Source organism: Anabrus simplex, chromosome 7 (assembly GCF_040414725.1).
Source record: "Anabrus simplex isolate iqAnaSimp1 chromosome 7, ASM4041472v1, whole genome shotgun sequence".
In the NCBI taxonomy this organism is placed as follows: domain Eukaryota; kingdom Metazoa; phylum Arthropoda; class Insecta; order Orthoptera; family Tettigoniidae; genus Anabrus; species Anabrus simplex.
The window spans coordinates 156,543,908-156,561,335 of NC_090271.1; the positions used below are offsets into that span (position 1 = coordinate 156,543,908).

General features: G+C 38.0%; 1 protein-coding gene across 1 annotated transcript in view; it reads left to right on the forward strand.

The window, feature by feature from the left end:
* Window positions 1-17,428, forward strand: part of LOC136877387 (putative leucine-rich repeat-containing protein DDB_G0290503) — a 199,999-nt gene that overhangs the window by 63,320 nt on the left and 119,251 nt on the right. The window contains exon 5 of the mRNA XM_067151385.2: window positions 9,656-9,768. Coding sequence (XP_067007486.2) covers window positions 9,656-9,768 — 113 coding nt within the window. The remainder of the gene's footprint in view (window positions 1-9,655; window positions 9,769-17,428) is intronic.

The window sequence follows — 17,428 nt, forward strand, 5'->3', positions numbered from 1 at the left end:
GAGTGAGTGAGTGAGTGAGTGAGTGAGTGAGTGAGTGAGTGAGTGAGTGAGTGAGTGAGTGAGTGAGTGAGTGAGTGAGTGAGTGAGTGAGTGAGTGAGTGAGTGAGTGAGTGAGTGAGTGAGTGAGTGAGTGAGTGAGTGAGTGAGTGAGTGAGTGAGTGAGTGAGTGAGTGAGTGAGTGAGTGAGTGAGTGAGTGAGTGAGTGAGTGAGTGAGTGAGTGAGTGAGTGAGTGAGTGAGTGAGTGAGTGAGTGAGTGAGTGAGTGAGTGAGTGAGTGAGTGAGTGAGTGAGTGAGTGAGTGAGTGAGTGAGTGAGTGAGTGAGTGAGTGAGTGAGTGAGTGAGTGAGTGATCCATCCATCCATCCATCCATCCAGAGGGTTTGAGGGAAATAAAAAACCTCTCACAGACCAAAAACAGACACAGCTCGCGAACATCTTCAACAACCTCTGAAGCTCACTACTTCAGTTGTAACCATGACACCGACATAGATTGATGTCCCCAATACTTTTAACTTGATAGCATGATGGAATCAACCTACAATATAACTACCCCTGGCCCTAGTAGACATACTAGTTTTTCTCGGTCATTGTAGTCTGGGGGACCGAGAACATCATGCAGTAATGTATCGGAGCTTCCCAAATCTCTTCGCCCAAAATGCACAACTTTCTTTGGTTGTCTAAACATCAACACACTTCAGAAAACTGGGAAGTTAAAACAATTAACAGACATGTTAGATAACTTAAACATCCAAATGTTAGCACTTCAGACAACCAGATACACGGATGAAAATCATTTTGACTCACCGCATGGGCACCCGCAGGATCTTTTCCAAGGGGGGGGGCACATTAACAATTTTCTTGAATATAAAAACCAATATAACGTCATCAACATTAAATTGTTTACAGAAACTTCCAGTTATAACATATGCTAGATGACTGTCAGTAATTTCAGTTAATGAAATAATCTGGTATGATATTCAACAATTGAACATCAACATGTTTAGAATTCCAGGGGGGGGGGCAAGTGCCCCCCTTCCCCGCCCCCCTTGCGGGCGCCCATGTGACTCAGTAAATTATAGAATTTACAAAGGCAAGCCAGCGATCTCCCTACATAAGAGACCATAAAATTTGGCACAGGATTCGCTGTAAGAAGAAACATTGTAAACTCAGTACTTAACTTTTCTTCGCCTTCTGAAAGATTTCCAACACTATCCATTAAATCAGAAAACAAAGCTTGTACATTAATTAATGCACATGCACCCACCAATAACTACAATCAAAAAGATCCACAAATGGTGGAAGACTTCTGGAAACTGCTAGAAGAAACTACAGCCACAATTCCAAATCATCACATAAAAATTCTATTCGGAGATTTCAATGCCCAAATTGGTAGAGAAAAGAAATTCAGGACCATTGTAGGACTATACCCAGCGCACAATAGAACTAATAAAAATGGAGAAAGATTAATTGATTTTTGCAAAAAAATTTATCTCAAATTAATGTCAACACATTTCCGGGCACTTCCACACAAGAAAACCACCTGGAGATTCCCAAATTTTCACTTGGGAGAATTTCAACTAGATCATGTGGCTATTTTCAAGAAAAATCAAAAAGAAATTATGAATGTTAAAGTTAAAAAAGGGATCATTGACTCTGACCACCATCTATCCTTAATCAAGATCAAATTTCAACCAAACAGGTCCAAACCCAGAATAACAAAAAACCTGTGTGTTGATCCAGAATTTATTAAACAGAACACTAGTACTTTCCTTGAAAGTATTCCTACTCACAATCCTTCGAACTGGTTAGAACTCAAAGACATACTTTTTGAAGGCTTCTCGAAATGTTGGCACGCCACCCAGGAAACGCAAACATAGGTGGTGGAATGAAACCTGTGACAAGGCCATAAACTTTAGAACTAAAGCCTGGCAGAAATGGAATTCTCATAAAACTGAACAAACCTGGCAGGAATTCACCAAAATAAAGAAACAAACATCAAAAATTATCAGGTTTGAAAAACGCAAATAGGAACACTACAGATTGGTAGAAATTGAACAAGATTTTACAAAAAAACAATACACGAAACTTCTACAAAACTTTCAGAGAAGAATTATCAAATTATCAGACACCTGGTCTTTGCTTCAAACGCCCAGATGGGACATTGGAAACGAATAATCAAGAGAACTGCAAACTTCTAGCAGTTTATTTCCAGGATCTTTTAAACTGTGAATCCCCTACTCACCTTTGAGAAACCCTTATCTAATCAAGATTCAGAACCCCCAGCACTGGAAGAAGTCAAAGAAATAATCCATGGACTCAAAAATAATAAAGCCTCGGGGGAAGATGGTATAATTGCCGAAATGCTGAAGATAGGAGGTGACAGCATAGCTCGGAAAATCCACTCGATTCTTGAGAACATCTGGATCACTGGAGAAATTCTGGAAGAGTGGAAATGTGCGCTACTCCATCTACTACACCAGAAAGGGGATAAAACGAACATCAATAATTATAGAGGAATTAGCTTGATACCAGTTGCTTACAAAATTTTTTCCAAAGCCTTGCTCACTAGACTTGAGAAACAAACAGACCATCTAATAGGTGAATACCAGGCAGGTTTCCTAAAAGGAAGATCTTGTACAGAACAAATCCTTAATCTCAAAACTATCCTCCAAATGCGCAAAACCAGACAAACTGTCATTACTTTTGTAGATTTCAGAAAAGCATATGACTCTGTAGACTGTCAAACACTTTTAAATACTCTTGAAGAATTTCAAGTGGATAAAAAAACAAGAGAATTAATCAAACAAACATTAAATGGCACTACTTCAAAAGTTCAATTCCTAGGCGAAATATCTGAGCCTTTTTCTGTTAACACCGGGGTCCGTCAAGGGGATGGTTTATCGCCGTTACTGTTTAACTTGGTACTTGAGAAAGTAATCAGGACCTGCACGTAACCTGGGAAAAGGAAACTAAAGGAATAACCCTTGGAAACCCTTTGCTGATGACATAGCAATCCTTTCCAATAACAGGCATGAAGCAATTCATTCCATTGAAAAACTGCATGAAATTGCCATCAAAACAGGACTTCAAATTTCATATGAGAAAACTCAGTACATGGAAGGTGCCTCACGATACTTAGATGGACAACCTATGATAACTAAATTCCGCAAAATTGTTCAAGTGAACCAATTTAAATATTTGGGAGAAATTATTCAGCCCTCTAGTTTAAACCACGAAGCAAATAAAGAATTTCCAAATTACAGAAAGCATACAGGATCACTTGGAACAGGTATAATGAAAAATCAATATCTCAGAATGCAAAACTTAGACACTATAATACAGTGATCAAACCTGAAGCGTTATATGCCTAGGAAACGCTAATCATTGGTGGCGGATCTTTAACCAGAGACATTGAGAAACAAGAAAGGAAGATTTTGCGAAAAAAATTTGGCCCAGTTTGTATACATGGGATATGGAGAATTATCAGAATTATCAGAATTAACACTAACAGGCTAACTAAAATAATTCTCAACCTGGCCCTTTCGTCTAAAACCAAGAACGGCTGGCTTCGTGAAATTGAAACAGATCTCCAGGAAATCAACATCTCAGAAGACATTGTACAGGACAGATGTAAATTCAGAACCAAAATCGACAATCAGCACTTTGAAGACAAACCCAACACCAGAGCTACTATAACTTGGACAGAAGAACAAAGGAAGGAGCTCAGCGAGAGGATGCAGAGATTTTGGGAGGAAAAGAAGGCTTGCTTAGGCAAGTTCAACCATGCTCCTGAGTAGGGCATAATGATGTAATAATAATAATAATAATAATAATAATAATAATACCTTCAAATATCTTCACCTTCAAATACTACCAGTCTGAGCTGGAATCGAACCTGCCAAGTTGGGGTCAGAAGGCCGGCCAGTGCCTCAACAGTCTAGGCCACTCAATCTGGCAAGAAAAAATCCCTTCTCTGTCATCAGCTTGTAGAAAATAGGCGTAGTGAGCAAGCAATTGCGAGAAATAGTGTCCTAATTTAGGTTTCTGTACAATCCCATGCAGCAACATCATGGCCATAAGAAACTTTATTTCGTCCTTATTTGTTCAGACACGGTCTTGATCTTGACTCCTTCCTTTCATCTTACTAAACTGGGTTTTATATGTGCTTTCCTGCTCGGCATCTTTTGTCTCTTCAGCTCTGTTCTGGCATATATCTTGTCATAACAAGTAATTAAAATATTTAGCTCAGTTTTGTTTTCCTTAAAAACTCTCCCTTTACATCACGATGGAATTTAAAATTGAAGCAGGACTTTCTTTGTCCATTTTAAGTATAAGTTGACAAAGAACTTGCAGTGGTTGGATTGTAATCAGTATTATCGTCACAACTGTCACTGTCATGATCGCTACTTGAACTGGAATTGAGCACGTGTTGTCTCTTTAGCGACTGCTGAACATTCGCATCAGCTACGCCCGAACGCTGTATATTCAAGCCTGCAGTACTTATTCCATTTAAGTTCCTGTCACTTACGAATTCCCTTCAGCAGAACTTACTTCACTAATATCACTATTCTCCGCACTAAATTCCAACATTTCGTTTATCATGACCCGTAAATCATCTTCCTCTAACGGTGGGGGCTAGTAATTCGTCATAGATATTTTAGCGGAAAAAAATGTAAGAAAAAGGATCGAATAGAACTCTGGTCTCTGCAGTTTGGACGAAAATCATGAAATAAGCCTGTATTATGGATGCGTGTGATAATAAAATGTTGTGTAACTGGCGGTAAACACACACTCAATTCGTGAAGGTAGAACTCAAGACTGGGGATAATAAATCAAGTCACAGTTATAAAATGTCATCAGAGAAGTCTTTTCAGTGTCATAATCTCTAGAAATCCCTTTTACAGCAATATTATTACATCCACGGGATGATTAGGCGATGAGCTAAGGCTTCAGGGCGATGCTATTTGGCCATAGGTCGTTCTTGCCCGGACGTCAGCTGCGTTCTTTATGTTGCAACTCATGGATGACACGTTGGTATTGGGAGAACATCGTTGAAAAAATTCATATCAGAAGGCAGACTCATCCAGAATACGCTGCTGAAAAGGACCATAAACCTCTGCAGGCAGGCAACTGAGAAAAAACATTTGAATTGGCGGATATATCCGCGTTCCCCACGAAGCAAGCGACTTGTAGCCGCAGATTTCACCGCATCGCCTACCGAACAGGTTAACAGAGCATAAAATATTGAAATTGGGTCTTCTTTGTAATACACTGCACAGTTTTTACTCAATATTTATTTACATTTTAGAGGGGCCACACTTAAGTTCACTTTCTCAAAGATTGGAATAGAATCATGAATGGACAAACCATATTTTTGTAGTTTTTCTATTGCTTAGTGTAGAATTTGAAATGTGCATTTATTATACTCAAGTCCTTCTACAACGTTTCATTTTTGAAAATGTTCTATGAATATTGAATTGATAAAGCACTTGGAATTAGACTGCAAACAATTTCTTTATCCTCATTCAAATTATTAGCATAAAAGAGAAAAACATTTGTCCAAGTACCCTAATGGGTAAGAATTGGTATGGTGGTAATGGAAGTTCTGGGTGTTTCTCCCTATAAGCATTAATTACAAACATGTTCTTGGTACTGGAAATTAAGGTATTTACTTCAGGTAACTGTACCCGTATAACTTCTGCTGTCCTTTAAAGCCCATGCACAATACAAGTAATATGAATTAAATGGAAATAAAATATTTTCAGAGATGAAGCAGCCAACGTTTAATAGGGTAAGAGTGGACCAACCTATTCAATACACAATTATTAATGACAATATAACTATATTAATTAAAAAATCATTGGCTCTATTATTAAACAATCAATGGGACTAGTTTCAACCTTAGTATGAGATCATCCTCAGCCATTACATTGAACCAAAATTGACAGTTTAAAAAAAAAACACTGAAAAGCACAAAACAAATAAAACATGTGATGAAGGAAAACACTTTAAAAGTTCATAAATCTTTCATATCGGTAGTAAAGATTTAAAAAGTAACACCATAATCCATCAGCTACTATACAGTGTGATGTTTTGTGTAAAGATAATATTTGCTTTCTCAATCTGTAGGCATAGAATACAACTAGTCATAATTGCAGCAACTTATAATAAGTGTTTACAGGATGTGATGTTTAACAATCTTATAAAGGTTGGCTGACAGGGACATCTTCAATAATTAATTACCAGTAAATCTACCAACACGAGGCTGATGTATATGAGCACCTTCAAATACCACCGGACTGAGCCAGAATCGAACCTGCCAAGTTGGGGTCAGAAGGCCAGCACCTCAACTGTCTGAACCTGGATGAATAGTGGTTAAATATTTAGCGACAAAATACCAGAACAACTGTGATTATAAGCAATCTGAACAAACTTGTCTGATCAAAATTATACCCATACAAACTGCACTAACACAATATCTTTTACACTAAGGAGAAAAATTAGCCCAGTAGATGATTGTAGGCAGTTGTCAATATGGATTGATGTCTGATGTCTGATGTCTGAAAAAGAAAAGATAATCAAACCGCTGTTTAGTGAAGAAAAGGAAAGATTTAAAAACAAATGTATGTTATGAGACTTACCTTTTTCACCCTCCCACCCACCCACCCATACAGCTTCATAGGTGTCTTTTTACTACAGTAATGTGCACCACACCGAGTGCATTATTGAAGCATAGGCTGTCAGTGGAGTATAGGCAGGGAGGAGGAGTGAAGGAGGGGAAGCGGGAAGGGGATGTAGGGGTGGTGAGAGGCTGGTGGGGATATTGGAGTTTCTGATCGCACTGGAATTGTGTTTATTATAGACTGGAATGATTACGTGAAATAAAATGTTAGGTTTTTCAGAAATTTTGTTAAGGTTGTAATTAGAATTAGAAAATTGTTTCAAATGAATAAAACAATTAAACGTCGAGTACTTGTCAATATTGATCAATATGAAATTTATATCATATGAAATGAAGCAGCTCGCAGCATGCAGATCGCAGCATCTGAAATTAGAACCACAATGTATGTTCATTTCTCGAAGACCCCTACAAGCGATCAAAAAAGCTTTCTTGACTCTGTTTGTGAGCAAGAAAATTCACCAAGTAGTACCCTCAGGAGTCTGTAGGTTTACCTACCAAACCCCATATATGACAGTCTTTCAAATTATCTTGGATTTCTTTAACAGTCCTCCAAATAGATTTTTCTTAGGGTTAATTAATCTGGAATTACATGATCACAATATTTATCTTGCAAATTCCAGAAAGTTTAATTACTAAGTGAATTCCACAGTATATTTGCTGCAATTAGTGCACAGCATAGATCACTGAAAAAATACCTTTTGAAATTAGATAAAGAGGAGGTTTGTTGTGCCAATAACATTTGCTTTGAGGTGCTTTGTTTCTTTTCAGCTGCAAGATGTTGATTCCTATTTGAATATTGTCTCAGTTGAAACTTTATCTCACACACAATTTGTTTATTGTATAATTCACAAGTAAAAACTTTGCCGTCTGTAGTGTAATTTAGCAGTCCGCAGTCTCTTAAAAGCGCACTTTTAGCACTTTTATTGTATTTTGGCATTAAAACACACACGCACACACACTGGACACTCGATAACGTCCTTGCAGGAAATGACTCCTGACTATGACGGCATAAGGCATGGTGTAATATGGGAAGTCTCCTTGCAGTGCGGGGAAGCCCCAAGCTGTACAGCGTGAAGGTAAAGTGTCACATCCTGCATTGGCAGTCAGTGAGTCAGTATCTCTTTGAATAGTATTCAGTGTGAATGAAATGGAGTAAGAGGTAGGACCATCAGGTGTCATGAAGCATGTAAGAGGAAAACTGCTGTGACCGTATTCAATAAATTAAGTAAATAGAATCCAAATTTAGCAGTGAAAGAGGTCAGGAAACCAAGTGCAGAGTTATGTCAGTTCCATCCATAAAGTGTGGACACAGTTTAGAAAGACAGGTAAATTAACAACCACAGATAACTGAAAGAATTGCATTCGACGCGACATGCAAGACGACCAGATGTGGCAGCTGGTGAGCCAACAGATGATGTTATGGAAAGGTTTATCATCACTGATAGCAACAAGAGCAGTTCAATTCATTATGCAGTGACAGTAATGAGATTGGAAGGGATTCATTCTGTGATATAGAAGGAAGTTCATCTATAACATTGCATTCCATGGCTTCTGTTATCTTTCTGCCAGCTATTGTCCACATTGCATATAAGCATATTTAGAAATAAGACCATACTTATTGTCATTGTTTATTTGACTACCTACCATAAGTAGCAATATTAGTCTACTTCCTTTCAATTTCCAACCTGGTCAGGGATTTTTACTTGGACCTGAGGACTAGTTCAAGTTCCACCCAGCCTATGTGATTACAGTTGAGGAACTATCTAATGGTGAGATGGTGGCCCCGGTCTAGAAAGCTTTAAGTGGAAAACTCACCTCAGGTGACAAGTTGTTAGTTGTAGAGTTGATAAGGAACTAACCGGCTAGTCAAATGCGCAGCGATATGGTAGAGAGGGAGGGAAACGGGGTTCGGAGGGCATGCGATCAGGTGGGCACAGGGGGCGATAGGGATAACATGCAAGCGTGTTACATCCTATCTGAAAAATTGATTGGTTTTTGGGGTAATTTAACATTGTTTAATATTGCAATAAGCATGTCAAACAGGATGTTCAGTTTTTTGGATGTATCATTGGGATAAAAATATTGATCGAGCAGAATATAGCAATTTTCAGTAATGTCCAGTAAATGGCTGAGAATAACAGCCAAGAGGATTCATTGCAATGACCATCTATCACTTCCACAATCTTCAGGCCTTACGATTGCTTATTAGGCCAAGGCCCATCAGTCTTAACCTATTGGCTTTTGGGGTTGTCAGTGCATCCAGGCTCAATTTTAATTCTTGGCTGGAATTTTAAGACTAGATGCCCTTCCTGCCACCTGCACTATGACCATTCCCAAAATCCCTGAGATTCAAACCCAAGACATTTAGGTTGGGAGTTAAGTGACTACAGCAGTTTACTAGCTTGTGCCCTTCTTTCCCACACCTCCTCCAGAAAAAACAAAAACAGCATTGGCAAATTTTAATAACATTTTCTGTTCATTGCTTGATTTGTTACTCTCTCTCAAGTTTTACCTCTCAGATGATGCAAGTCACAGTGTATTGAGTCCCATCTGTTTCATTGGTGATGAATATCAATTTGTAGGTTTTAGAGAACATTTCTTCTGCTATGAGGTTCCATGCTGCCACAATCCACTCACATACTGACAACAGTAAAGTTTCTTCATTCATCTAGTAGGCATTATTTCCACAGAGCTGAATCTCTAGTTGTGATAGAAATACCACCAATGAGCCTTGAAAGGTTGGCTGATACAAACATTGACAAGTTATAACATATTCCTATAGTGCAAGATTTGGAATATGCAACACTGATGCCCGGTACTTCTGTTTCTGCTTTTATCATTACATGAAATTCCAAAAAAAATATTTCCTCCACAAACGTATCAACTTGAAAATATGGTGTACTCAATATATGTGTATACATTGTAATAATTTGATTATCTCTGATAATTTTTTTTCCTTCTAATTCTTTACAGGATGTGGCAAGTATGCGCAAGGCAATAATCGTCATTGAAGAGCGCAACAAAGAGCTTGAGTTACGTGTTGTAACTCACGGAAAGACTTTGCATGAGCTGACCCAAGCTAAAAGGTTCGCTATTCTACTCAGTAATGTAATATTCCAATCAGGAATATTCAAGCTTCATTCCCAGGGGGCAGTCAGTGATGGAACCAAAGAGGAAGAAACCCTATACAACATTTCTTTTCTATATTAAAATTTTAGATGGCAGAATGTCAAAACTTATATTATTTGAATGGCTAAATTTTTAGTCAAACTTTCTGTTTCTTATTCTTTTCCAGCTTTATTAACGTCTGCACACGTTATCAGTGAAGTGGCAGTCAGAAAAGAGCCTTCTGGTTAGATAGCATCTTAGATGACTGTTCCATTGAGAAAGTGAACATGGAAGGTATGGAGTGGGAGGGGGAACAAACACATTGATGCTACATATTTCACTGCTGGTCTTGAAGTAGAAAACATGTAAAAATGATAAGATTAAACATGTTATACTGAAAATAATTTTTTTTTTTTGCTAAGGGCTTTACGTCGCACCGACACAGATAGGTCTTATGGCGACGAAATACTGAAAATAAAAAGCTACCCACATACTAATATTTTACACTTACATGTGCCAAGTTCCTTACTTTCATCTATCCTATCCGAGCTCCCTTGGTCAGCATTTGTTCTTTTCTGACCCCAATGATATTAAGGATTTAGGCCTAGGGAATCTTTAAGTTTTGTCTTTCTTTGTTCGATACCTTCATTTTTCCAACTGTTGGACCCGTTCCAGTTTTCCCCTCTGATTAGTGTTAATAGAGGATGGTTGCCTAGTTGTACTTTCCCTTAAAACTATAATCACCACCACTAGTGTGGATTTTGGGTAAATTTGCCAACGTTTATTGAGAACTTCATATCCGTCCAGCTCTTTTGAGTCCGAGTAGGGGATGCATTTTCTCAATATTATGTTCAAGGAAATGGAGTATTGCAGGGATCTGTATGGTGTGCTACACTGTTCGCAAATCACCATCAACGGCATAGTTGCCACTGCTGGGCCCGCAGTTGTTTCATTGCTGTATGTAGACAATTTAGTTCTACATTACAGCCCTGGAAGGAAGGTGCTTGCTGAAAGACAGCTACAACAAGCTATTAACCAAGTCAACAGATGGGCCCTGCAACATAATTTTTTTTGATTTTCAGTGGTGAAAACCTCAGTTATACATTTCTGTCAATGTCGGCTTGTGCATTCTGAACCAGAGCTCTGCTTATGAAATGGTATCATACCAGTAGTAGAAACCTGCAGGTTCCTGGGTCTCCAGTTTGATAAGAGACTAATATGGCAGCCCTACATCTATCAGCTGAAGGTTGCGAACATGAAGAAACTTAACATGCTTAAGTTTCTCAGCGGCACCTTGTGAGGGGCTGACCATGCCGCGCCACTACGTTTCTCCATGGCAACTGTCCTCTCTAAAATGGACTAGGGTAGTGCAGCTTATGGTTAAGCATCAAGATCTATGAAGATCCTTTTAGACAGTGTTCACCATAGTGGAGTTAGGCTAGCTATGGGAGCTTTCTGTACCAGACCCATACCCAGCCTACTCACTGAAAATGGATTTCCTTCTTTATGAATACGGAGGCAAGCAGTTACTCCTCACGTACGCTGCCAAAATTTGTGAAATGCCGCTACATCCAAGCTATTAATGCATTTTTTGTACCCACTACCACCAGAGGTACCTAAATCAGTCGAATGCCACACAACCGATTGGGTTTTGAATAGATAGCTTGTATTATTATTTATAAGTTTCATTTCTGTATTGATTGGATGCATGTATACAGACAAGAAATGTGTTCCACCTATCAATACTTTATTTATTATAAATGGATTCACATCAGTACCGGTTTCAGCCTTCTGTGCCATCATCAGCTGGTATATTACAATATTGTAGCCATTCTGGTATATTACAATATTGTAGCCATTAGACATATGTCACAAAGATGTTATTATGATTAGAACACCTGGATGGTTAAAATTAAAATATATTGTAGTAATGTTTTTTGATCATAGATACCATTTTAACCCCACATTGACAAAACATTACTACAATATATTTTAATTTTAACCCCATTAGACATCCGGATGATCTAATCATAATAACATTTGTGACATATGTCTGATGGCCACAATATTGTAATATACCAGCTGATGATGGCCATGTAAGGCCAAAACCGGTACTGATGTGAATCCGTTTATAATAAATAAAGTATTGATAGGTGGAACATATTTTTTGTCTGTATACGTAGATAGCTTGTGTCGTGAGTTAGTTGTGGCTATAGGTGGTTGTGTTAAGGCGACTTCTATCAAGGTACATCTATGGTTAGTTCCATGACTGAATATATGACTACATCTACTCCATGGATCCAAAGGGAACACAGATGCCTCTGTTCATCGGAGGTATTTCCAGGACTTCATTTACCAGTATCTGTCTGCAAGACATGTCTTCACAGATGGTTCTGTAAACAGAGAAAATATGGGTTGCTCTTTTGTCACCGATAATGTTAGAATGAAGATCTCACTTCCTAGTGTCTGTAGTGTGTATACTGCAGAGCTTTTCGCCATCTCAGAAGCTCTGCAGTTTGCACTCCGTGACGAAAGAGGCCACTTTCTCGTGTGTACCGTTTCATTAAGTTCTCTGGAGTTTATTGAATTTTGTTCCCTGCAACATGCACTGGTACAGCAGATTCATGACCTTCTAGCCAGGTTGTGCGATGCTGACACCAGAATCACTTTCGCATGGCTCCCAAGCCACATTGGATTGCAGGAAGTTAACTTGTGAATGGTGCTGCAAAGGAAACGGTACTTTTACCTCCTAGACCTGTGAATGTACCTGCCAGGGATATTTGTTCTCAGCTATGTTGAACCATCCTGGCGTCCTGGGATTCCGAGTGGCTAACTATCCAAATTCCCAACAAGCTGAGAGCAATTAGGAAGACAACTACAATGTGGCAGTCCTCTTTCCAGAGTTCATGGAGAGAGGCCATAGTTTTGTGTAGGCTGAGGATAGATCTTGGAAGATCTACGCACTCTTGCCTCCTAAAAAGGAAGATTCCCCAGTGTGTTTTTGTGGTGCTGATTTCACATCCTCGCAGAGTGTGTCAATCTCTCTGGCCTAAGACAGAAACTTGACCTGCAGGAGACACTCGAACTAATAATAGCTGATGATGGGACTATTGCTGATCTTGCCATTTGCTTTATGTTTGAGAGTGGATTAATCAAGGGTATGTAAATTTCAAGTGTTCTGTTACTCAGGGAACTTGCATTCCCTTTTGATCTATTTGAGACCTTTTCAGATTAATACATTATTTTTTATTTTGTTTTGTAACTCATTTTGAAATCCCTGTGTTGAATAAATTATTTTATTTTACTTTAATTTTTTTCCACTTAATTTGTCAGAGAGGGTGATTATCTAGTTGTACATCCTCTTAAAATAAAAACAACCACCACCACCACTCATGTAAGAAAACTAGCTGGAACAACTTACATATATATCAGTGTAGGATACAGATGGGTATGCATGTGGAGATAGGGTACACCTAAAAGAAAGAAATGGATCCAAATTTTCAGCCGCAGCCTTCATCAGTAGAGGATAGAATAAGAATGTTAGTGGTCATTTTTGACAAGTAGATGCTGTTGTGAGTTAGAGGGAAGGGGAAGACCAGCAAGATAAGAAAAAGGAAAAAAGGAGCAGTTACCTAATGTTAATATAAGTGATGGATTCAAGTTCCACCATTGGGAGTCCTGTAGATAGTTTTTGTCATTTTCACATCAGATAAATGTCAGGACTGAATTTTAATTAAGGTTACAATCATTAGATCCTCAGCTCTAGTCTCTCCTACTGTTGCTGTATACCTACCTGTGCTCGTGAATTTTGAAAAGAAAACAGAAGAGACCAGGCATATATAGAAAGATAGGAACATAAGTAAGACCAAATAACAGGATCATCAACCCCAGATCTACTACATCAATTACTTCTCAGACCTCAACAAGCTCATTTCAGCTTCCCAGCCTCATCACAAAAGCAAGGAACAACTCTCATTGAGGAGCCATCTCAACGGATATTCAGTCTTGATATGGGAGGAGTGGGATAAGAGAACTGAGATACACACAGGTAAAGAAGAAGACAAAATATAAACATGAATACATGTGGTAAATACCGCCTTTTCCTTTTCATATTTTCATATTTTCATATTTATATATGCATCCTCTTTTTGTTGCTCCCTCTTTCGATGCTGACCTGTCGTGTTTATCATGTTATGTATTTCTTCTTATGATCCTATCTTTCTATGGCTTTTCATAAGGAACACATAAAATTAAAATTAACTCATTTAAAGAAAAGTCCTTGCACACATCAAATTCAATATTTTGAGAGGAATATTTTACAAAATATTAAACAAAATTTTCAGCTATTATTCTACAGTGTGCGATATCATCAAAAAAATTTTGAAAGTAATCTATTACCATATTTCTCCAAATCCAAGATGACCACAACTGTTTCCTTCCAAAAACTTAAATCAGGTCTAAAAATTACTTTGTGAAATCATACGAATATCTTTCTTGTACAGTATGCACTTTTAGACTATTTTTGTCTGCACACCAACGCCGAACGTCAGGTTTAGTTATGCCATATTTTCTTGCAGATGCCTAATTATTCTCTATATCTGCGAGTTTAATAACCATTATCTTCAAATATTGTAATCATAATATTGAAGAGAACCCGTTGAAAATTTGCCGGCAATACTTGTTCCATGTGTCTCTACAATACTCAATGTCAAGAGTTTCATTGTTTTTTCCATACTGAATCAAGATTCACAATGCAAAGAATTAAGGAAATTAAGGAAATACAAATTATGTAGGAATTTTTAAAATCACCACATTGTTATTTAGTACATGAGACCAGTTTTGGCATAATGAAAGCCATCATCAGCCAAGTAGGGAAACTTACAATGGCATATATAATAGAAACATAATCATGTTAGACCCTATACTTAAAATATACTAGTAGCTTAGGGTGGTTATCTATATTATAAACAAACCCTGTTTTTTACAAGTATAAAACCTGAATGTCATATAATTGTTTTTTACAAGTTTGAAACTTGAAAGTCATATATTAAAAGAATTAAAAACTTTTCAAAAACCAATATTGTTGTCTTTGACAATGTGGTGACAATTTGTTGGTCAGATATGGTATGTTGTGACGATGATTCACTTGTAAGAGTATGTATGTAACTAACAGGGAGTTCCTTTTTAAATATTGTTCATCATTAGAGATCAACTTGCATGGAATCTATCTAGCACATAGAAATTATAGCCATAATTCACTCGTAATATTATGTATAAAAGTGTCAGAGAGTTCTTTTATGAATGTTGTTCATCAGTGGAGATTAACTTGCAACAATTATGTGTGGCTCTGAGTTCACACTTCATTAATGTGGTGTAGTAATATTGCTGGGAAAGTGGATTCCATGGCAACAGTTTGATGTTACAGATGTTAAATTAGTTCTCGATCCAAGATGGAACCTATAAGATAAAATATGCTGCAGTTAGAGTTGGAAATAAAGAAATGGGGCAAGAAAGCTTTAAATGGAAAAGTCACCTCAGGTGACAAGTTGTTAGTTGTAGAGTTGATGAGGAACTAACCGGCTAGTCAAATGCGCAGCGATATGGTAGAGAGGGAGGGAAGGGGTGAGATGTATTGGATTGGGAGGGGGGGAAACGGGGTGATGAAGGACATGCTATCAGGTAAGCACGGTGGGCGATAGGGATGACATGCAAGCGTGTTACATCCTATCTGAAAAATTGATTGGTTTCTGGGTAATTTAACATTGTTTAATATTGCAATAAGCATGTCAAACAGGATTTTTTGTTTTTCGTTGAGATAAAAATATTGATCGAGCTGAATATAACAATTTTCAGTCATGTCCAGTAAATGGCACTTGTTTAGTATTTCAATGATATCTGTGACTTGATCAATATCATAGAATTTATGTTTGTGGTCATGTACATGTTGGCCTACTGCAGAGAATCTTTTATATTTAATTGCGTTCACATGTTCCATGTATCTGATTTTAAATGACTGGCCAGTTTGTCTGATATATGTGCTGCTGCAGCCATTACAGCAGAATCTGTATACACCCAATTTTTCAAAAGGATTAGAAGCATTAATTAAATTCGAGCCTATGATCCACAAAACTGGTGTCCCCATACTCTCCATCGTAAATTTTAGACCTTGACTTACTTGACTTATTTCCTGTTGCTCCACCTGGAGCATAGGGCTTCCGTGAAACACTTCCATCTGTTTCTATTGTTGGCTAACCTTTTCACTTCGTTGCAAGTTTTACCCACTGCTAGACGTTCCTTTTCGATCGTCGTTTTCCAGGTCTTCTTCGGACGTCCGCGCTTTCTAGCGCCTTGGGGGTTCCAGTTGAGCGCTGGTCTTTTCAATGGCTCCAGCGGGCTTCCTTAAAGTATGTCCTATCCAACGCAATTTTCACTCCCTTATCTGCATTTCAATTGGCTGCTGATTAGTTTCTTCCCATAGATCTTAATTTGAAATAACATCCGGCCATCTTCTGTTGATGATATGTCTTAGACTGTGATTCACAAAGACTTACAGTTGTTTAGTCATCTTCTGGGTAACTTTCCACATTTCACAGCTGTAAAGCAGAATGTACTTAACATTTCTCTTAGAAAGTCATAGCTTAGTTTTTCTAGAAATGTTCCTGTTTCTCCGTATCGGATACAATTGAATAAAAGCACAATTTGCTTTCCTGATACGACTCTTAATGTCTTCTGCTCCTCCAGTTGTAGTAACCATACTCCCAAGATATATGAAGGAGTCTACTTGTGCTATCTCTTTATCACCTATAGACAATTTATCATCAATCTTGGAATTGACCCTCATCTCCTTGATCTTATTAATATTTATTTTAAGTCCAGCATCCTCTGCCTCCTCTTTCAACTGCTTAATCTTCTCTTCCATATCTCTGAACCATTGAGCCAGTAGACAGATGTCATCTTCATAAACAAGGTCTTCTAACCTATCTTGTAACCCCTACTGGATCCCCCTTTTCCGACCTCAATACACTCTCCTCAGCACACTAACCAACACAAGTAGGAAAAGCATTGGAGAAAGAATACAGCCCTGTCGAACTCCCAAGGTGAAACCTATTGGTTCACTAAGATCTCCCGTATGCAGAACCTGACATTTATAACCCTCGTATATGTCCTTTATAATATCTAGAATCTTTTGTTGTATACCATATTCTTCAAGTGTTTGCCACATAACTCTTCTATTTACAGAGCTGAAGGCCTTACAAAATCAATGAGAGTCAAGTATAGGGTGTTCTGCCATTCTGCACTTTTTTCCAAGGTGATTCTCAGAGTGTTTATGAGATCAACACAGCTACGGTGTTTACGAAAACCAGCCTGTTCCTTTCTAAGGTGCAATTCCACAACATCCTTGAAAGCACCTTACTTGGTACCGACAACAATGTGATTCCCCTCCAATTATACTAATATCCCCTTTCTTTGGTATCTTAACAATCAGGCCTTTCTTCCATTTAGCTGGTAGCTTTTCATCATTCCAGATCCTTTCCAACAGGGGTTGCAATAATTTTGCCGAGGTCTCAATATCTGCTTTAACTGCTTTAAGTATTTTTGGCACAATATTATCCATACCTGGTGCTATTCCAGTTCTTA